This window comes from Cervus canadensis, chromosome 15, assembly GCF_019320065.1.
Source record: "Cervus canadensis isolate Bull #8, Minnesota chromosome 15, ASM1932006v1, whole genome shotgun sequence".
NCBI classification, from domain to species: Eukaryota; Metazoa; Chordata; class Mammalia; order Artiodactyla; family Cervidae; genus Cervus; species Cervus canadensis.
In genome coordinates, this window is record NC_057400.1 from 17,970,325 (window position 1) to 17,994,168 (window position 23,844).

The 23,844-nt window shown below is 39.3% G+C and overlaps 1 protein-coding gene across 1 annotated transcript in view; it reads left to right on the plus strand.

The window, feature by feature from the left end:
• THSD7B (thrombospondin type 1 domain containing 7B) overlaps positions 1–23,844 on the plus strand; it is a 993,808-nt gene that overhangs the window by 541,275 nt on the left and 428,689 nt on the right. The window contains exons 8-10 of the mRNA XM_043487921.1: positions 5,959–6,150; positions 8,331–8,565; positions 14,995–15,110. Coding sequence (XP_043343856.1) covers positions 5,959–6,150; positions 8,331–8,565; positions 14,995–15,110 — 543 coding nt within the window. The remainder of the gene's footprint in view (positions 1–5,958; positions 6,151–8,330; positions 8,566–14,994; positions 15,111–23,844) is intronic.

A 23,844-nucleotide genomic window follows, 5' to 3' on the forward strand; every position in this document is an offset into this window, starting at 1 on the left:
TTTTCGATAACTGCTTCGTTATTTTCCATAGATAGTGCAATAGTATACAAGAGGAAATATCGATGAAATACCCAAATTGCATTATTTTTTGAAAGAGTAAGATAGTTTGAATTGTGTATGATGACAAACTGCTAGTCTACTTTTAAATCAGACTGTATATTTGTAGATATCTGGTTTCTTATTTTATTTCTATTTTGTCTATATCTTTTCTCATTTTGGACACATAGTACAGGTCAGAAAAATAAGAAACATAGCTGTTTGTTCTATTATTATAAAGAGAGATGGTGGCTTATAATATTAAATTCTAGTTCCTTAGTGTTATAAAACAAAGAATTCCACAGGACATAGTATATAGCATAGGTATGGCTTAAACACTAATTTTATGTGGAAAGTCCAGAGTCTGAAAGTACGTTAGTGTTAAATTTACATGGCCACCATAGAGAGTCTGCTGTGAACTATTTATACTTTAAGTAGCGTATACATTTGAACCAGAAGAAAGAAACTTTTTTTAGGGAATCTTGAGTTTATTCATATGTTCAAGAATCTTTCTCTCAGTTGGACCTAGAGATTGCCATGCTAAGTGAAGTAAGTCAGACACAAAAAGACAAATATCTTATGGTATCAGTTATATGTGGAATCTAAAAAAAAATGATACATGTGAACTTATTTATAACACAGAAACAGACACATGAACATAAATAACACAGTTACGGTTACCAAAAGGGAAAAGATAGGAGAAGGGATAAATTTGGAGTTTGTGATTAATAGATACACACTACAGGCTTCCCAGGGGCCCCAGTGGTAAAGAACCTGCCTGCCAATGCAGGAGATATGAGAGATGTGAGTTCAATCCCTGGGTTGGGAAGATCCCCTGGAGAAGGAAATGGCAACCCACTCCAGTACTCTTGCCTAGAAAATTCCAAGGAAAGAGGAGCCTGGTGGGCTACAGCCCATGGGGTTGCAAACAATCAGACATGACTGAGCATGCACACATGCACGATACACTCTACTATATTTAAAATAGATAAGCAACAAGGATCTAGAGTTACTGTGTAGCATAGGGAGCTATATGCAATATCTTGTAATAGTCTATAATGGGAAAGAATCCAAAAATGATTCTTAGACACACACAGAGAGAGACACACACACATATAATTAAATCACTTTGCTGTACACCCAAAACTAACACAACATTGTAAATATACTGTACTTTGAAAAAAAGAAAATAATCTTTCTATCATCTAAGAACTGTTGTTTTTAGTCACAAATGGACAAGCATGAGAATGGTACTATGACCCATGGGCAAGATCGAGTCACCCAGTCATCTAAGCCAAGGTCTCCAGAATCACAAAGAATAGAGATGATGCACTGCAAAAAAATTGTGACTTACTAAATGCTGCTGAAATATTTACTCTAAAATGGTTAATTTTATGTAATGGGATGTCAGCATATTAAATTATTTTTTTAAAAGTGACAAGGTTGGAGCAGCACCCGATCCCTTATTTTCAGAATCACAACTAATTTAAAGAAGTCTACTTCTTGAGGAGAGAATCTAGTTTGTCATTATTGATCTCAGGGAGCCTGATGAGGACAGGAAGCAATTTTAGAGTCTTCTTGAAAGATGAATTCAGTTTTTCCCTTAAATATATTCAGTTTTATTGTGACATTAGATTATAAGAGCTTGTGAAAATCACTTTTAATGACTAAGTTCCTGTCCCATGTGCTGCTTTATTTTCCACGCTTGCCTGAGATTTCAGTTGGTCTCATTGATCCATCCATGAAAATGAAAACAGGAAAGTATAAACGCTCCTCTTTTGAGATGAGTTCTCTCTGCAATAGGAAGACAATTATACCAGTGTAGATGGGCCAGTGAGCTTGTTCAAGCTCAAGTGCTTTATTTTTGGCTTTTAAATGGTTTAGATGAGTCACATATAAGCAAAGCTATCTGGATAATTATAAGCATTCTTTATGTTATGTGAACTAGTCTGTGAAGCTGTTGCTGGTAATTTGTACATATATATGCATTTTAGAGCAAGTGCTTTTCATGGTTATGGCATCAATCTTTAGATTTTTAGATCAAGAATGCCATTAGGTTTTGGTGGTGTAGTATAGTGTTAGTTGCTCAGTTATGTCTGACTCTTTGTGACCCTATGCACTGTAGCCCACCAGGCTCCTCTGTCCATGGGATTCTCCAGGCAAGAACACTGGAATAGGTTGCCATTCCCTTCTCCATTTGGTGGTGTACATCTTTGCAGACGTTTAAAAAAATAATAATTTATTTTAATTGGAGGCTAATTACTTTACAGTATTGTAGTGGCTTTTGCCATACATTGACATGAATCAGCCATGGGTGGATATGTGTCCCCATCCTGAACTCCCCTTTCACCTCCCTCCTCATCCCATCCCTCAGGGTTGTCCCAGTGTGCTGGCTTTGAGTGCCCTGTTTCATGCATCGAACTTGGACTGGTGATCTATTTCACATTCCTCTATATTGTGTCCTTCCTCTGTTGTTGGAAACACTGCCGTGTATTGTGCATAAGTGATTTCTAATCCTTAGACCATCCCTTAAAGGTAGGTGTTATTATTTCATTATTGCAGGTGAGATAACAGAGGTTCAAAGAAGTTAAGTGATATGCCCCAGAGGATAAGTGGTCCTAAGCTCCACCTTCTGATACTTAACTCTGACTAGATTACCCATAACTAAGATCCATTGTGATCTTTTCTTTGGCAGGGTTTCTTATAAAATAGCTCACACATGAATTGCAGAGCCTACTTATGACTATTAGCTTGGCTTCACTAAAGAACAGCTTATCTGATTGCTCACATTTATGCATTAGGCCATATAGGCAAGCTGTCAAAGTGTTGCTGGGAGTATTGACATTTCACTGCCCTGTGTAAATGGACATATCAGTCTATAGGAAAGCTTAGGTTTTAAAAAGCATTCCAGCACTGGAAGTGAATACTAAAGGTACTAGATGATGGATGACCTGGAGGATGTTAAATTTGGGTCATGGGAAACCTGGGCATTTGGGAATTGAATGAAGGTGGAAATAGAACTGGTATTTCAGTCTAAGTTATCCAGAATTTGATGTCAAACAAATCTTCCAACATATGCTTTCTCTTTTCCCCATGGAGCTTCAGGTTTAACTGCCTTCCACATAGCTTGTGTTTTCCTATCACTATGCCTTTGTTGACACTTGTATTGACTGACATGCCCTCCCTGGTTGCCACCAGTTCCTAATCTTTCTCTTTCTCCTTATTGAGAGCCTTCTGCTCTCAGATTAGGTCCCCAGAGAGCTTTCTCTTCCCTAAATCACTACAGGATTCTTTATTTAAAACACACAGTACTTGACATTTACTTTTGGACTAGGTTTTATCTTTTTGTATTTATAGCTCATCTCTGTTATTAATCATTTGCTCTGGGGGGATAAATCACAGTATCTTCATTTATGTTTATCCCATTATTCCTTGGATGTAATACATGCCCATCAAATAGTAGTTGATAATTTTATAACTCTTGAAGGCAGGATTTTTCTCAAAGCATATTGGCAAAAATAAAATTTCTGGGAGAGAGGCTCCCCCAAAAGGAAAGCCATAAGTCAAATAAGACTGAAAAATACTACATGCTATTTGCATCAGAGGGAGCTTATGTGATAATTGGCACTTTTAACACTCACTACTCTCCAGTAATGAGACCAGTTTTACTGTTTTAATCCTGTACTTCTCAGCTCCACCCCCCTCTTATAAAGTAAGAACCTTCAAGTATCTTATTCCTCAAAATGTTCTTTGCAAGACACTGCTTTGAAATGTTTTTGTGTAGAAGTTATGCTCATAATATTCACGAATGTGGAAATTGAATTTTGGTTAGACGTTGCTTGTATGTTTTGTTTGACCTGCTTACTTCTGTACTTGGGGAAGCCCTCCCCCTAAGTTGTATTGGGGTGTGTGTGTGTGTGTGTGTGTCTGAGTCTGTGTTTGCATATAGTATATAGTGTGGATTCAACAAGAAAATAGATTGAGACTGAAGAAAGAGTGATCGGAACTGGTCGTTCAGCGTGATCATCTGCTAGAATCTCTATTACTTCCTATAGTATGCTTGATAAGTTTTATTTGTACCTCAAGGGCAGTGAGCCTAGCCTCATTTACAAATGTGAATGCAAATCTTAGGGGGCACTAGATTCTCCTCCAGGGAGTCTTGCTCACTGACAGCTTGTTTTATTTATTTGATTGGCCAAAAAGTTTGTTCAGGTTTTTCTGTAAGATTGGGTGTAAAAAACTGAATGAACTTTTCGGCCAACCCGGTACTTCTTTATTTTTATTTTTTTTATTTTTTATTTTTTTCATTTATTTTTATTAGTTAGAGGCTAATTAATTTACAATATTGTAGTGGGTTTTGTCATACATTGACATGAATCAGCCATGGAACTTCTTTAAAAAGAACTATCCATCTCTTGGAGTTAGACACAATATGGTTAATGGAGAAACCAGAATTTTTGGGGTCAGGAAAAGTTTTCATTTGCTTCCTACTCAGGCCTGTGAGCAAGTTTTGTGACCCTGAGCAAGTTTTCCTTCCAGAGCCACTGACTCCTCATCTACAAAACAAGATGGGTCACACCTGTCTCTAGGAGCATCTTATGAGGACAATGCCTTGCACAAGGGAGATGCTGCATAAATATTAGTCCCTTTTCACAGGTACTTTTTGTGTCAGATTATGACAGGAGAATTCCACGGACATAAAGTCACAAAGAGAAAATTGCCTGTCTCCTAGAGCTGCCATTCCACATTTCATGTTGTTGCTTCAAACCATAAATGTTTTTACTATTGTTCATGTCCTCTGTATTTATGAGGTGACTGTGAATGAGGGGATAGTAAGAGTGGAATTGTTATCTATAAAGAGGAATATTTGAATTCTAAAAATAGTGGATAAATAACCTAAAAGAGAGTTTAGAAAAAAAATTCATTATGATCATTTGTGATATAGAATAGCAACTTAGAAATGATCCCCTTGGCTGTGTCTGTTAACTGTAAAACTCCATTCCCCATTATCGTGTGTATGTGTGTGTTTTGGTTTGAGTAACTCATCAAAGGGGGAATAGATTTGGGAAAATTTGGGGCTTGCTTTCACCATTTGTTTCAACATAGTGTATAATTTTAGCCACAGGTTCATTTCCACTGTGGTTTTGAATTATTTACCACTGTGTACAAATAGAGTAAATGAATCATTGTGCAATAGTCTTCATTAAGATTGCATAGTTAGAGATGGGGCTTCCCAGGTGGGACAGTGGTAAGGAATCTGCCTGCCAGTGCAAGAGCTACAGGAGACGGGTTTGATCCCTATGTTGGGAAGATCCCTTGTATTAGGAAATAACTCACTCCAGTATCCTTGTCTGGAAAATTCCATAGACAGAGGATCCTGGTGGCCTACAGTCCATGGGGTTGCAAAGAATTGGAGATAGCTGAGTGACTAAGCCCCCACACATGCATTTGGAGATGAAAACACCCAACAGAAAACTAGATTGATAACTTGGGAGGTGGGTACAATAGATGGCTCAGCACAAATTGTGGTTTTTCAGGTCAGCAGATGCTTCTAACTCCAATTTTGCAGAAATGCATGTACCTGTTACATGTGGTTGTCAATAGCACGTCAGTCTTGTCCCCAGCCATCTAGGCTAAATTGTTGTTCCTGGAAGAAGCCCACTTGTCCCTGGGAAGGATGACAAAAGGCAGTTTTCCTATTGTATCTACCTTTCTAAATGCCAAATTATCTCCTAAAAGTTTTTCTTGACATAAATATTACGAACAGCTAAACAACAACAACAAAAAACGTTATTGGTTTAGACACCAGGTGAAGTCTTCTAAGCTAAGCTGAAGTCATAGAGGAAGAGGTGAATCTAAATGTTCCTGGACTGGCCTCGGTTTTACATTCATCTGCATCTGTCTTGATCTGGTTGATTACAGGAGAAGAGGTATCAGGGAGTCTCTGCCCAGCATCTCCACCTCCTGAACAGATGGACTGTGAAATTCCCTGCCGGATGGATTGTGTGGTGAGCGAGTGGACAGAGTGGTCATCCTGCTCTCAGTCTTGTTCAAATAAAAACTCAGATGGGAAACAGACCAGGTCAAGGACTATCCTGGCATTGGCTGGAGAAGGTGAGTAATAGGAAAGGTTTCTAGTCCCTAAAGCTAGGTAAACAATTTGCTTTCCAAGCATTTCTCTCTAATCCCCTAGTTAATCTCTGTTGGGTTCCCATAATTGACATGATTCATTTTAGTAAAGAATCCACCTGCCAATGCAGAAAATGCAAGAGACGTGGGTTTGACCCCTGGGTCTGGAAGATCCCCTGGAGTTGGAAATGGCAACCCATTCCAGTATTCTTGCCTGGAAAATTCCATGGAAAGAGGATTCTGGTGGGTTACAGTCCAGGGGTCTCAAAGAGTCGGACACCACCGAGTGACTGAGCACGCACGCATGTATCATAGTACTCATGAACATACAGCTCACGGCAGGCAGATGGGTGTTAGTTATTATACATTTTTAGGGAAGAAGACAAGGCTTCATTGGTAAACACCCACCTTCTGATAGCTCATGCAGTTGGGAACATAATTGGAATATGCCTGGTAAAATGAGTTCAAAATTAGGAATCAAGAGGTGTGGCTTCTTAACCTGGAGCCACCACTGACGCTGGCAAACTACCTGATCTGTATGTCCTCATTTCCTGCTCTGTCAGGCTGGCGTGTTGTAAGAGGGAAAAAGATGAAGGCTGTGAAAATGGCACTGAAGAAGCTCAAATGTGCTATGGGAACGCAAACCGGTGACTTGAGGACAAATCAGAGGAGCAGCTGTTCCTATCACTTAGAGCAATGGTCTCCATCCCCAGACACACATGTCATTTCATTGCTTTTAGGGCCTCCCTTGGCTCTGTCGGCCAGCAGCTCAGTGAGGACAACAGAGCAATATGGCCACTTGCTTTGAGGAATTCCTTTTAAGATAAGATTCTGTTCTGTGATCGTAAGAAATGGGGCCAGGTTCAAAAGGAATGAAGATTTTCATGTTTTCAAAGTGCTGTGGCTTCCTCCTCTTGTCTGTTATTTTTCTGGAAGGAGAAAAAAGTCAATAGTATTTAATGGGGGGAAAATAACAAGAATAACAAAACCAAGGTCACAGATCTTCTCAAGCATTTGGACCACTGAATAAAACATTATGCTCTGGGAGAGTAAGGGGAAAAAAATCAATGCTTTAGATAAATACCAGTTTTTACATAGATATAAAATTGTGAAAGAAAAGATAGTAATGAAATGTGATTGTCTGACTCACCCAGGAGTGTAGGAACGCACAATCATCTGGTCTCCCTGCCAGTGGATAACACATTGTCAGATATTATTTCAGAGTTAAGGGTGAGCTTTCTCCTGCCAAACTGGAAGAGAGATTTCTGGTTTTCTCAAATTGCAGTAAAATGCACTGCTTGAGGGAGAATGGATGTCTTAAGGTGGCTCTCTGAGAAAAATCATGCTGTCTTAGGAAAGAGAGCCCATATGCAAGTAACATGTGTGAGTATTTGTGTTTGAATAATATCACTTCAAGGTCATGGTCTATTATATATAACTGGCTAATTTATGTCGGCATAATAATATTAAAATAAAAGCAGATATCTTTGGGATTTATCTCAGAGATACATGACACAGAGGTGAGCAGTAGAATCAATTGATCTTTTTCAAGCAAGGCTTTTTCAGGGCCTCTGCTGCACCAAGGGGGGTAGTGGGAACAAACAGGTTCCCTAACTTGCTCATGTATGTGGGGGTGAGGGTAAGGGTGGGTCCAGGGGTCGTGGCTGGAGGGGTAGTTTATTTGCTTTGCCTACCCGTTAATGTTGTGTGCAGGAGGCATGTACAGTAACGTGCTTTTGCTCCAGGCTCTTCAGAAGTGACAGTTGGATTTTTTAATCTCTTTGTACCTTGTGTTCCGAATTTGTCCCAAGTGTGAATGCACAGCGTTATCTTTAGTCCCATACAGTTTCTTTGCATTTTGTTGCTGGAGGAGAGGTATGTCCAGGTGAATTTATTTTTTTTTACATGCAATTTGCATACTGTTGCCTGTTGTGGAGGAGAGAAACGTGCAGTATATTGTCCTCAGGTTGTTACTCATGACAGAAGAACCATGACCATAGAGTCAGAAACGTTGTACAGTGGCTCAGGTCTTAGGAAGATTGTATCAAAAGGCCATCTTTCTAGAACATTAAAACAGGAAAAACAATAATAATGACAGGAATGACAGCAGCAAAATACTAATAAAAGCAACAACTATGTATTCTTCTTTATTTTGATATTTGCAGGTGGAAAACCATGCCCTCCTAGTCAGGCCCTCCAAGAGCATCGCTCATGCAACGACCATTCATGCATGCAGCTCTACTGGGAGACATCACCTTGGGGCCCCTGTTCTGAAGACACATTAGTAACTGCCCTTAATGCAACCATTGGCTGGAATGGAGAAGCTACATGCGGTGTGGGCATTCAGACACGGAGAGTCTTCTGTGTCAAGAGTCACGTGGGACAAGTGATGACAAAAAGGTATGATCCATAGTTTATTGAAAGTACATAGGATGATTGCATAGTTGAGTGCTTTTAGTCAGATGCATTTTTGAGCACTGAATATGTCCCAGTTTGTATTAGAGTAAGAGGTTTTTGTTTTGTTTTGTTGGACTCTTGCCAAAGGTAGACACTTTTCTAAGTTCTAATGCATGCATTCATTGAAGGATAACAGTAAATATAATGCCCACAAATTTAAATATGTTTGAATAATCAACTTTTCTAGAGTTGATATCGGTATTTCTGACTCTTTTCCAATCACATGACGACTAGGTCCACAACAAGGTAGGTTATGTACTTTGAAATATGGGGCTGTGCTATACTCTTTAGATCCCATTGGCCTTGTCTGAGGTGAGCCATAGATCCATACAGCCATTTTGAATAGACTAACTCATGCCCTCTAGTAGTTTACAATCTCAAGGCCACTCTGTTCTGCACATAGAAATGTAAATTGAAAAAAAAAAAATAGAAGAATTTGGACATGAGGGCTAGGATAAGAAAAGGCTCAGGAGTAACTGTAAGTGATGGAGGAAAAAAAGAGTAATTGACTGGAGAACTCAGCTGTGGGGTTTCTTCTCTAGACCAAATGAGAAAACATAACTCTTCCTCAAGTGCATGCAGGAATGTTCATGGAAAAGAAACAGTGAGTGACCTAGTTATATACAGAGACTGGGTGACCGGCCTGTCCACAGAGATTTGCAAGTGGCCATGCTGAAAGACCCTACCTCAACCACAGTAGTGGTGGGTAACCAGGATGGGTTGGTTCAAGCCTTGGTCGAGTGTCACAGACTAGGCAACTTAGAACTATTCCTCCAAAATTTTTAAGTTGAGAAAATGAAACTCTCTCTTCTTTCTGTTCATGATTCTCTATGTGTATGAGTGGAGAGTTGCCATGCCACGGTCACGCCTTGTGGAAAAAGCCGGAAGAGAGAGTAAAACTAGAAAGAGAAACCGAAACAGAACAAATATCAAGTTCTGGTCCCTTCTCACTTAAGTGCCCTCCTGCTTTTCCTGGCAACATGGGCAACCGCATTTGCTCTTCTGCCTAATTCAATCCAGTTTGTGCTGCTGTCATGGGCAACTTAAACCTGATTAATTTCATCTCAGGGCACCATGATGATAAGCTCTGGGCCTTATCCACAGTGTCATGGAAACTACTTGAGCTGTGTGTAAAGAAAGTCATAGAAGCTCAGTTAAGGGAAACAAACTGCTAATGGCAAAAATAGGACAGATTGGCCAGATACTGCTGGTGTTGGAGCATCAAATGAACAGATGGCTATGAAAATGGAAGGGAATATAAATTTGACTTGAAGCACAATCAAAAAAGACTTCCTCTCTCTCCCCTCCTAAATGTGGCTTCCAAAGGTTGGATGTAGCTGGGGCTGGATGATCTTCCTTGTTGCCACCGCAGATTTTAGAACCATGACTGGCATGTCATTATTGTCCATAAACATTTTTAGAATTCATGAATTAATTAGACCTGTGTGTATGAAAGTAAGAAGATTTGACAGGGGATGGATATGAGCTGCAGAAGTTTGAGAAGTTGATGTTTATCTTTTGCTTTAAGAAAAAATATTTTATCTACCGTGCTAAAGTTTGGCAAAGGGGGACTGCCATGAAAAGTAATAAACAGATCACATGAATGACCTTCTGCTCTTACTAACTCATAAATGTTAATCCTGCTTTAGCATATAACTCTAAGTTGCTTGTGATATTTTTAGAACATCAAATTATATCACTTGTGTGTTTTAACTTACCTGGTATCCATAACACCATGTGGACCAATAGTCAATGGGAGATATAGGCAAACATGAACAATAATGTTTGTGTATCACTTCATTCAGGTGATAATCTAATTCTTGGAGTTATGGTAAAATCCCGAAAGATATATAAAGATATTATGCAAACAAGAGAACTACTTTTATCTTAAGAAGAATTGAAGCCCTGATAATGTTCATTTTCATAATGTACATTTTTCAACTGCTTAAAAAATATGCTGGAATTATTAGCTTGAATATACAAATAAAAATAAACATAGCTTAGATATAGGAATAAATGCTATGTGAAATGCAACAAACTATTATTCTTTATAATGATGAGAAAAATTAGCATTCCTGAAGCCTGATCTCCCTTTCATAAAACTTTTCACCTCTGGACCATAATAGGAAATATCCACACTTGTTATGAATGTACTTTATATTTTTCTTAGCAAAGGAGCATTAGAATTGAGACTGACGACTACCAAATACATTATTAAAGGCTATTTAGACATGAAAGGTTGGATTATATGTTCAAATAGCCCTCTGCTTCCTTATCTAGCCTTATGATTACGTTGAATGATAGTTTTTTTATAAAAGTTTCTGAGCACATCAGCTTATTCAAATATTAACTGAATGATATTTTGTGACCAGAAAAACCACAGGGTCAAAAAGTTATAGTTTAAAGCATAATGCACAAATACATATGTATTTGTTTGATAATTTTCATAAGACTAAAATATTATTACAGTGAATAACCTATGGTGTTAACTCGTTTTTGCAACAGAGAAAAATGAATTGCACAGATGTTTTCCCTAACACACACACACATACATGCCCACACGTAAGGACATTGCTAGTTACTTTTTGCACTTTTAATGAGGCTAGAGACTTAACAGCCTAGTTTTAATTCTTACTGTATGTCTCCAAATGATCCTGCTAAACAAGAGGAGGTTGCATTGACTTAAGTAAAGTTAATTAAAATTCTTGAGGTTAATGAGATTAATTGAGCTAAGAAAATAATACCTAGTGTCCAGTGAAGCACATAGTGAGATTATCAGCAAGAGAAAGTATCCTTTGCTTTGCCCTTTCAAAAAGTATGCTTTTGCTCTTTTTTTATGTGAAAACTGTTGCAGAGAAAAAAAAAAAATCCCTGCTATTTGTTAAATCCTTTGGATGAGGGTAATGGCAATAGGAAAAGATAATATCCTAAAGAAAGAGTGGCCTTCAGAGTAGAAAAAAAGAAGGGTGTATCCATAGACTGGATGGGCTTAACAAGATGTATTTGATACTCTAAACCCATTGTTCTGGGATGCACAGAACTCCTTGCAGTTCTTTGCTTCCCAGGGTTGGTGTTCTGGTTTCCTTGTAATTGTATAGGTAAGAATGTTACCATTGTGTGAGTCATAGAACTGATCACATCAGAAGATGAGGACTAGCTAGGGTGCAACTCAAACAGGAGAGACAGCTTGAGAGCTTGTTGGGATATGTGGTTTTGTTTCACTACTCTTTTTCTTTTTTCCCCAGTTGCAATGTGTGAAAAAACAATAAAGATTAAAATCACACAACTCAGAACCTTCCAAAGGTCATGTAAGGCATTTTCTGCCTTTCATGAGAAAACCCTGGGCCTTTGGTGAGATACAGTAATGGGGAGCTCCATTAACACATTGAATGTTTACAAAGTTGGAAGGTTGGGATGGCCCCTCATTCCCCGGGTTGAACGACTGTGTCTACCTCATGATTATGGGCACATAACTGAGAAATGGCAGACCCCTGTAGATAAATTTGATGCATTTAGACACAGGAATGGAGGCCTCCAGGGCAACCAGGAGGCAGTTGTGGAATACTCGAGTGCAAGTTCAGGAAAAATGTATGTGTTGAAATGAAATGCATTCACCCTTTTAGCAATACTATTGCCAATCTAGGATCAGAGTGTTATATAACAGTAAAAAGTATAAATTATGACAAAAGGCAAGAAGCCATACTGTGTTTACTAGCTAAAATGTGAATCCATATGTTACCCTAGTTTTTAAGGTTTCAATTTTGTTTTGGAAATGACTGGATAAATTTGCCTTATTTCCCCAGGGATTTGTCTTCAGGCTCCAATAGCATAGAATGCTTTTCAATCATTCAGTTAGTATTACTAAATATTTACACAACATTAAGATCTGGCATTTTTTAAGAAATGATATGAGGTGAAATTCTACCATGAAGGCATTAAAAATTAGTATCTATATAACACATGCCTACATGCATGTGCGTACATACACACACACACACATACACACACACACAGAGAAAACCAGTAGTGCAACAGATATCAAAAACCTTCTTTTAGTCAGTGTCAGTAAACGATAAATAAAATAAACATTATGTTTCTTAGGAGTGGAAGGCACATAAGTTGCTAATGGTCAAGGAGAGTATTCTTGATGATTCAGAGAAAATTTATGAAAATTGAAAGTGTGATCCTGGGAGGGATAAACATCATGTAAGTAGAAAGGAAGAGGTAGATGAACCTTTAAGGAAATTGATGTTTTCTAAATAAACCTTATTGGCAGAAGAAATGAACAGAAGGCTTCACTAGCAAGAGAATATTTGGCTCTTATCAGACCAGAAATCACACTTCAGGAAAGCCCTTAGTTCATGACCTCTATAAAAGCAAGATAACCTGAGTTTGACCTTTGTCCCTGAGGGGATGATAGTGTTTCTTTCTTACGGACTTAGACAAAGAACACTGATAAAGGGGACCATGATAGGAAGAATTGATATTAAGCCCACTGAGTATTTATTGTGGGTGATGCTAGTACATCATAAATTTAGAAGTAGGCTATATCAGTTCCCCAAAAGAGATTAACACCCTACTTACACAAAAATAAAAACCAAAACAAGGGACACAAGGACACTTTGGGAGGTGTGGGGTAGGTCCATCACCTTGCTCGTGGACGTGGTAACACAGGGGTTCGCATATATTCAAACTCATCAAATTAAATGGGTGCAGTCCTTTCCATATCAGGTATACACAGAGGTAAAGAATCTGCCTGCCAATGCAGGAGATGCAAGAGATGCCAGTTCAGTCCCTGGGTTGGGAAGATCCCCTGGAGAAGGAAGTGGCAGCCCACTCCAGTATTCCTGCCTGGGAAATCCCATGGACAGAGGAGCCTAGCAGGCTATAGTCCATGGGGTTGCAAAGAATTGGACATGAGTGAGCACACACACACACACACAGCAACATAACAATATACCTCAATAAAGGTATATTTAAAAGTTGAAGAAGAGATTAACACCTACTTCTAACTGAAATGAACAAAGTCTCTGCAGAATAAACCACCCTCTCCAGAAAGCCTGAAGCCAAGCCCCACCACAGGCATTTCTGAGCTGTTTGTGATGTCTGCACATGTCCTGGCTGGGTTCTCTGTACCCTCAAGCCCTGCTGCCCCCCTGGGAACACAGGAGACTGACATGTTTCAAGTTGCACTTCTGTTTCCAGACAGATACCAGGAGAGATTAAAGGGGAGATGGAATAAATAGCAGTCCAATTTAATTTTAGTAGCTTTCAAGGGATGAATAAGGAACTTGGGAATGAGTTTAGTACTTTTTGCTAGTTCTACTAAAGCATGACATCAGTTTTCCTTACCAGAATAGCTTGTTTAAATAATACTCTATGCTCTAAAGACACTGGTTTTTCTTTCTATTGTTATGTTCATTGAATTGACCTATTTGATAGACAGTTTTTGTGTGTGTATATTAAGGATGATTAATAATAAGGCCACTAATAATTACTTTGTTGAAAAATTCCTTTTCTGTGAGTATATACATTCCCATTTTGTTTTCAAGTATTATATGCTTCTATATATTATTATACAAGTATAATAAAATAATGCAAAGGGACTGATGATGAAAATTGGCGATACCTTCCTCCACTTAGCATCCCACATCCCAAACACAACCCATTTTTAATGATTTTTGTGTTTCATTTCTTCCTTTCTCTATCTTTATTTTGACTGGGTAAGTGTTCACATGGTTCATAAATTATAACAAAATACAAGGAGACAAATAATATACAATGATGAATGGCCTTGCACTCCACCCTGCTCTCATCCATCCCCTTCCTGCCTCCTGATCTGCACCTGGCAACCACTTTATTACTTTCTTGTGCTAAATCGCTTCAGTCATGCCCATCTCTTTGCAATCCTGTGAACCTTTGTCCGTGGAATTCTCCAGGCCAAGAATTCTGGAGTGGAGTGCCATGCCCTCCTCCAGGGAATCTTTCCGACCAAGGGATCAAACCCACATCTCTTATGTCTCCTGCATTGACAGGTGTGCTCTTTACCACTAGCGCCATCTAGAAAGTCCTCATTGCTTTCTTATCTACCTCCATTGGAGATATGGCGTTATGGCAACCAACCACCAAGTGTATGTCCTTACCCTCCTCCCTTTCTGAGGCTTTAGTCTCTAGGTCAAGAGACATGAAGTTTGTATTACGCTCTGCCTCCTGCTCTGAGTCCGTGGGCAAGTAGCTTCTCCTGGATCTTTCTCCCCATGTCTGTAAAAGGAGCAACAGGGTCTCGGTGGTTTTAGTTCTGAGATCCTATGGTTCTATATCCAACTGCTTACTTTCTCCAGCAGACATTGATCGAGTCTTTTACATTGGCAGATGCCCGGAATCTACTCGGCCAGAAACTGTACGTGCTTGTCTGCTCCCGTGCAAAAAAGACTGTCTTGTGACCGCTTTCAGCGAGTGGACTCCCTGCCCAGGGCTGTGCCCACCAGGTAGGTGGATGCTCTTTCCTTAGTGCTCTCTGCTTCCTGACCACTTGATTGCCTCCTTCACTATTGAGTCCCTGAGAGATGGGGGAGCAAGGGCTCCCTTCTTTTCCTTTTGCATATAACCCAGGGAATGAAGTTTGTAAAATTTGTAAGTGAAGTCTTAGATTTCTAGAACAAATTATGATTTGGCAGGGAAAATATATTTGGTTGTTCTATGCCATGATTTTACAGGTGTGTGGTGTAGGAGTTCTTGTCTTTTGTTAACACTGTTGTGGTATTTTGAACAGCCATTTAAATGTGGTTTCTTATAAAGCATGAATACCATCACAATTTATTTGTGGATCCTGTGTGCTTAAGCCTGACTCCAGGTATCTTCATTAGAATGCAGGGCCTTAAGCCCTATGCATACATCACTGATAAATATAAGCCTGTGAAAGAAGAGGGTCCGATACATTAAAAAGTATTGAACAGGTGCAGAAGTCAAAACTATATGATTTATATTTCTTTACTCTTAATGGTGATGCTTTATACACTTGGATATATTTGGAATGCTATGATCCAGGATATTTAATAGCTAAGTCCTGACAAACACAGAGGAGCACTTTTGTAAAATGACTGCTTTTCTTAGAATGGGTCTTCTCCCCCACACCTATTTCAGTTCCCTGATGAGCTAGTCCTGTGGAGATACAAGAACTCCTAGTTCTAAGGCCCTGTTTTGACCTAAGACCTGGAATTAATAACTTGGTCCCTTTTCCATAGTCTCATACTCTTATCTTGGGTCCTATGGATCTCACTATTGCCAGAGTAAGAAAAGGCACACTCAGGAGAAGGAAGGATGGAAGAGTATTAACCCTAGTGCTCAAAGCAAAGTGGGTCCCATTCATACCCCGCTGGCCTTGTCTTGGAAATAACATCCTCTCATTCAGGGCCTGGCTCTTCCTGTGTCTCTGCATTAGCCTCCTGGAAGAAGGGAAAGGAAAGCATGCCGTTCTGCACGGACAGAACCTGCCACAAATACTGAGCTTATTAATATGCTTCCCCAGAAGTCCAGCCTTGTGCATCTAGGATCCCCCGGCTGTTCTTTGACTTACACATCTTCACGGCAGTGACATGATGTTACAGCATACACTGACACAGATCTGTCTGCCACTTCAAACCACCTCTCCGTGATTGGCAGAGGGGCAGTGACAGCTCTTGAAGGTTATCATCATCAATGCCTTATTTGCACTGGTGAGGTACCCACATAAAGTTTTTCTGACTGTTCCATTTCATCTTTTTAATGATCTTCTGTCACAGTGTTAACAGAGTAGCATCCAGTAAATGCTGCTTATGGGTAGAATCAGAACTAAACATATTGAATATAGAAGAGCTTGGAAAATACAGTGGGATATTTATCTGATCTTTTGATGGGTGGAGACAGCAATTTCTTTTAGGAACTCTCCAAAACTTGTTTTCCTAAATAAAAATTCAAAGTAATTGAGCTGGATGAACAGGGTTTGTGGAGTAGCCAGGGGAATGTTATTTCCAAACAGAATGGCACAGAAAAACTGTGATCTCTATTCTAAACCATTTGAAAGGCAGCATCTAGGAGGATGGATTTTGAAATTTTAATAGTAATGTACCTGAATAACATTCAAGCTTTTAAAGATAAGTCTTGAAGAAATGCAGGAAGATAAAATAATATATGAAGATGGAGGTTTATTGAAATGCAGCTGTTTCTTTTAGTTTCTGTCTCATAAGAGATTAGCATAATTCCTCTGTTAAATGGCTTTAAGAAAGGAAAAGGTTGAATTAAAAATAATACCCTACTGACAGCCAGATATTGGTGTTAGAGCTGTCAAGGTCCCTTGACACTTAAGGAGGCATATTAGTTTTGTTGAGTCTGTGTGCCCCGGTGGCCAGAGATTACTTTAGCTGCTGCTACTGCATGCATTCTATTAGTACTTTTGAGAAAATTCTCTCTGCTTCATGAGCATCTTCTCCTCGCACTGGGTAAGGATGGAGGAGTCATAAGCCATTTGAAATAATTGCTCTTCCAGCAATTTCAGATTTTACTCCAACTTCCAGAGATTCAATTAGTTATTTAAATGGTTGGCGTTATAATGAAAATAGTTCTAAGCCTCTGTGGTCTCTTTTTAGCCTCCAGTTTTTCAAGTCTAGATAATTCTTTTCACAGCCAGACAGTCAGGGGACCTGGAGAAGCACAGATTCAATTTTCAGATTTCTTTCAGCTTCAATCCTATTTACCCTGATGTTTAGTTCATACTTTGGGACCAATATATTATTAAATAACTGTGGGTTAATTAGAGGAGACTATGATAGGGAGGATATTGGAGGAACTGGTACTGTTAATTCTATGGTTTTCAAATTGTATTGACTCTGAATCACCTTGAAGCATTATGAAAATGCAGGTTTTCAGCTCCATGGCTAGAAATTCTGATTCAGTAAGTATGGGATGTTTCTAAAAATCTGTGCTCTAAGAAGTCAACAGCTGAATGGTGATGCATTATAGTTTCACCCTTAAGATAAAAAAAGGGTCATATATCTGTGAACAAATGCTACTTGAACTCTAGGCACACAGCCTGTTTTTCAGCTTCCTGAATCACTATGTTCTTCCCAGATCAAGCATGGTGGAGTATGAGAGCTAAGAACAGAGGTGCTGGAAGCAGATGGCTAGAGCTGAGCTCCAAGTTTTGCTCCGTGACAGTGGATGCATTCCTTAATCTCTCTGTGCCTCAGTTTCCTTACCTGTAGAACAGGGTTTATAACTGTACCTACCGAAAAGGAAAATACTTAGAGCCCACACTGCCTTGAATGGAGTAGGCATGGGGCAAGTATTTCTGTCATTGTTCCAAGCCTCTGCATCTACCTTGTGGGGTGCTGGAGCTGTGTTCAGCTGCCTCTCCTTGGTCCTCCAAACTCTGTATCAGCACGGAACTGCTGTAGCAGCCTTTTTTGAGGAAGGTTATGTTCATCTTCCTGACTTCATTAGACCCTCCCCATCCATCTCCCTATCCACATTAACTAGATCATCCCATAGCATCCTACATATCCCCTTTATGATACTCTTATACTTATCCTTCATGCTAATGTTGCCTTCCTAGACTGTAAGTCCACAAGTGCAGGGACCACTTCTGTCGTCTTCACCACTAGGTCATTTAAACCTGGCATAGTGTAGGGTATAGTTGTCACTGAATAAATTTTTTGAAGGGACAGATGTGCTGTAAAGAAAGAGGAAAGTGTGTCTTTGAATCCAGGTAGTAGATTCTCTGTCCTTGAGAATGTCCTTCAAAATGTAATTTGGAAAATAATGTTTTAAGGCAATACTTACCAAATGTAAATGCTTATACAAGTCCCCAGAGGATCTTATTAAAATATTATGTAAGTTCTAATTCAGTAGACCTGGACAGGACCTGGAATTAGACCTTGGTGTAAGCTCCCAGGTGATACCTGTATGTTGATTACAAAACTCCATAGGTAAGGGTAGGGCAAGTTAGACATTTTTGACCAAGGAAATGACCTGATAAAGTGAAAAATGTAGACTAGGGACAGACTAAAAGGTGGGGACACTGGCAGGGTGGGTTAAGGGGTGGAAAGAAGTGATTTAGCCTAAGTGGAAAGATGAGAATAGGATGAGGGTGGCAACTCAACTACTGAGGATGGAGGATGTGAAGATGGATGAATATGAGAAGAGTTTACTTTCCTACCCCCAAATTTGCCTACACAATGGGATCATTTAGAGATCTCTAAAATGTCCCGATGCATGGATCCTAGTGCAAGACATTACAATTTAATAGGTTTTTTCTATGACCAAGGAAATCACATGATTACATAGCTCCAAAACCAAATCCATTCTAAACCTCTCAGAAAGCCAAGGTGGCTTCCTAAGGGCAGACTGTCCCCAGAGTGATTTGGGTCTTAGCAATGGATAAGTTGTATCAGGTTTTATTTGGTCCTGGCTGGGTTTATGATCCAGTTTCTTACAACTTAAGAGTATTCTTAAGCCATGAATCATCTCCAGCTTGTAACTAGTCATGCTTCCTGTCTTTTTACTCCTGCTCATCTGAGTATCTCCTTAAAGGATTAATGGTAGTCCCACATTCTTCTAAGAAAATCAAATAGCTATCAAGCTGTGGTCTTATTGTGGACTCTCCAAATTTTAAGTCCCAGTAAAAACATTAGCCAAATAATCAAGAACCACTGGTGACGTTCTTGTTAATTTCTCTATTCTTCCTTCTGTCTGTAAAGCAAGTCAGTCAGTTCAGTTGCTCAGTCATGTCTGACTCTTTGTGACCCCATGGACTGCAGCACCCAAGCCTTCCCAGTCCATTACCAACTCCCAGAGCTTGCTCAAACTCATGTTCTTCAAGATGGTGATGCCATCTGACATCTCATCCTCTGTCATCCTCCTCCTGCTTTCAATCTTCCCCAGCATCAGGGTCTTTTCCAATGAGTCAGTTCTTTGCATCAGGTGGCCAGAGCATTGGAGTTTCAGCTTCAGCATCAGTCCTTCCAATGTATATTCAGAATTGATTTCTTTTAGGATTGATTGGTTTGATCTCCTTGCAATCCAAGGAACTCTCAAGGGTCTTCTCCAACACCACAGTTCAAAAGCATCGATTCTTCAATGCTCAACTTTCTTTACGGTGCAACTCTCACATCCATAGATGACTACTGAAAAAAAATTTGACTAGATGAAACTTTGTGGGTAAAGTAATATCTCTGCTTTTTAATATGCTGTCTAGGTTTGTCATAGCTTTTCTTCTAAGGAGAAAGTGTCTTTTAATTTCATGGCTGCAGTCACCATCTGCAGTCACCATTTGCAGTGATTTTGGAGCCCAAGAAAATAAAGTCTGCCACTGTTTCCATTATTTCCCCATCTATTTGCCATGAAGTGATGGGACTGGATGCCATGATCTTAGTTTCTTGAATGTTGAGTTTTAAGCCAACTTTTTCACTCTCCTCTTTCACTTTCATCAAGAGGCTCTTTAGTTCCTCCTTGTTTTTTGTCATAAGTGTGGTGTCATCTGCATATCTAAGGTTATTGATATTTCTTCCAGCAATCTTGATTTCAGTTTGTGCTTCATCAAGTCTGGCATTTCTTATGATGTACTCTGCATGTAGTTAAATAAGCAAGGTGACAATATACAGCCTTGACGTACTCCTTTCCCAATTAGGAACCAGCCCATTGTTCCAAGTCTGATTGTAACTGTTGCTTCTTGATCTGCATACAGATTTCTCAGGAGGCATGTAAGTTTATCTGGTATTTCCATCTCTTTGAGAATTTTCCACAGCTTGTTGTGATCCACAAAGTCAAAGGCTTTAGTGTAGTCAATGAAGCAGAAGTAAATGTTTTTTCTAGAATTCTCTTGCTTTTTCTATGATCCAGTGGATGTTGGCAATTTGATCACTGGATCCTTTGCCCTTTCTAAATCCAGCTTGAATATCTGGAAGTTCTTGGTTCACATATTGCTGAACCCTAGCTTGGAGAATTTTGAGCATTACTCTGCTAGCATGTGAGATGAGTGCAATTGTGCAGTAGTTAGAACATCTTAGGCATTGCCTTTCTTTGGGATTGGAATGAAAACTGCCCTTTTCTAGTCCTGTGGCCACTGCTGAGTTTTCCAAATTTGCTGGCATATTGACTGCAGCACTTTCACAGCGTCATCTTTTAAGATTTGAAATATCTAAGCTGGAATTCCATCACCTCCACTAGCTTTGTTTTTCGTGCTAAGGCCCGCTTGACTTTGCCCTCCAGGATGTCTGGCTCTAGGTGAGTGATCACACCATCATGGTTATCTGGGTCATGAAGATCTTTTTTGCATAGTTCTTCTGTGTATCCTTGCTGCCTCTTCTTAATATTTTCTGCTTCTCTTAGGTCCATACCATTTATGTCCTTTATTGGACCCATCTTTGAATGAAATGTTCCCTCAGTATCTCTAATTTTCTTGACGAGATCTCTAGTCTTTCCCATTCTATTGTTTTCCTCTGTTTCTTTGCATTGATCACTTAGGAAGGCTTTCTTATATCCTTGCTATTCTTTGAAACTGCATTCATTCAGATCAATATATCTTTCCTTTTCTCCTTTGCTTTTCACTTCTCTTTTTTTCTCAGCTATTTGTAAGGCAAAAAACAACCATTTTGCCTTTTTGCATTTTTTCTTCTTGGGATTGGTTTTGATCACCACCTTCTGTAAAATGTCAGGAACCTCTGTCCATAGTTCTTCAGGCACTCTATCTATCAGATCTAATCCCTTGAATATATTTGCCACTTCTACTCTATAATCATAAGGGATTTGATTTAACTCCTACCTGAATGGTCTATTGGTTTTCCCTACTTTCTTCAATTTAAGTCTGAATTTTGCAATAAGGAGCAAAACTAAAGCAAATGCCTGAATAAATATCCAATATTATTTGCTTAATAGTAGCTGCACTTTATTGTAGAGGTTCTCAGACCCAGGCCTGCCCTGGTGGCTCAGACTGTAAAGAATTTGCCTGCAGTGCAGGAGATCTGAGTTTGATCCCTGGGTTGGGAAGATCCCCTGGAGAAGGGAATGGCTACTCATTCCAGTATTCTTGCCTGGAGAATTCCATGGACAAAGGAGCCTAGCGGGCTACAGTCCATGGGGTTGCAAAGAGTTGCACACGACTGAGGGACCATCACATTCTTTTCATTTCTCAGACCTGTGAGGTTTTGTTTTGTTTTGTTTTTCAATGAACAACTGTCTGAGACTCATCTCATCCCACATTAGAATCTCTTCATGTTAAAGGGACGTTAGCAATTTTAAAACCTACCGTTAGTGACACCTGTAATGGGGCAAGGATGACACACACTCATTTAGTACTTTATCCTTTCAGGGTATCTTCAAATACATTTTAGCCTATCATTGATAATTGCCTGGTTAGCCTTTAGAAATTAATTATCTTGGCCAATGATCTCATAACCATCACACTTAATGTTTTTACTTTAAAGTCACAAATCAGGACTGATTTTCCAAAATTTCTCTCCAGTTACCTTTAAAGAGTTTCACTTTAAAGTTTCAACATTTAATAATACAAATATCAGACAGGTAATAAAATTAATATAATGCTAATAGAAAATATTACTGATTAATAGAATGCAGTCTTATGCAGCCATCACCAAGTAAAAATGATCATCAGCTCATGGCCACCCTTGTTTTGCTTGTATTACTGTTATTGCTCTTTTCATTGCCAGTGGATAATTTTGTGATGATTCTGAGATGTGTATATCACTTCCATGGAAGGTAAAAATATGTAAGTGGTAATGTTATTTGACAGTTTGGTAGATAAACTGTGGCGTATTCAAAATAGCTTTTCTTATATATTTCTAGAAACTATGGCGCTAGTGATTATTTGTAAATTTATAGTAATTTTAATAATGTAAAGCTGAGGGAACTCCTTTAACCTTCCTCTCTAAGGGGCAAGCTGGTGAGCAGTGTCATGGTAACTGGAAGACCGAAGGCAAACTACTGCTGGGATTTGCTAGGACATTTCGTTTGGTGGGATCTTTTGCTCTTGCATCAGACCTCCTGGAGTTACTGTCATTACCAATGACAGTATTGTTTTTTTCCAATCTGCAGGTGGTGTACTTTATAGCAGTTAAGAGCATGGACTCTCAAGTTAGACTCCCTTGATTCCATGCCAGTTTCTACTGTACAAGTCACTTTAGACTCACTTTCAGTTTTGTTGTGTTTCAACTTTCTCCCTTCTAAAATGAGATAATATCGACACCCAATTCATAGCCTGGTTATGAGGATTAAATGAGACTGGGACACATGGCAGAAAGGTCAGTGGTGATGATGATGTAAGTTCCTTAAAATCTGGTAATGTCTTTCATTATGCTGTTACCCTGCAGTGTCCCGTCATCCACGTGCTAGTGTTATGGCACTTATTTCCTGTCTGTGTTTTTCTCGGACAGATTATAACATCCAGAGGGCACATCATGGGCCTTCAGTAAGTGTTGTTGAATGAATGAGTGAATAAACTCCATCTTTCCCATTACCAGTTCTAATTCCTAAAGATGTTGCTTCCAATTAATTGAAGCCAAAGCACTAACAGGTTGTTAAGTTAGTCCAGGCCAATTAGGAGAAAAGGTATTGGTCATTCAGAATGTCAGATCCATCAGAAGTCACATTCTGTCCACTCAAAGGCATACTAGCATCAACCTCTGTCTTTATTTATTCTTTTCATGCAGATATGGCCCCCTCCTTCTACCCATAGGCTCATACATACTTTTTTAAAAAATTAATTTATTTACTTTAATTAGAGGCTAATTACTTTACAATATTTTGGTGGATTTTGCCATACATTGACATGAATCAGCCACGGGTGTACATGTGTCCCCCATCCCGAAACCCCCTCCCACCTCCCTCCCCATCCCATCCCTCCGGCTTATCCCAGTGCACCAGCTTTTGTCCTCCTGGAAAATAGAAGATGGAATGCTTATTTACACCCAAGTAATGGTGTTTGCATAATCAAAGATATGGGGCCTGGTACACCAGCCCCCAAAATAAGGTTGAAGGCAATATAATGATCTAATGGCTACTTTAAGAAAGTGACTTAGTCCAAATCTAAGTTACAACCCCTATAAATTTTGGATGTTTTCTATTTCCAAGTGTTTTTGATAAAATAAGATGTATATCTCACATATACATACCAATCCACAACCCAATACCCAGAGTATAGGTGCCTTTGTTTTTATAGGCTCCACTGGGGGA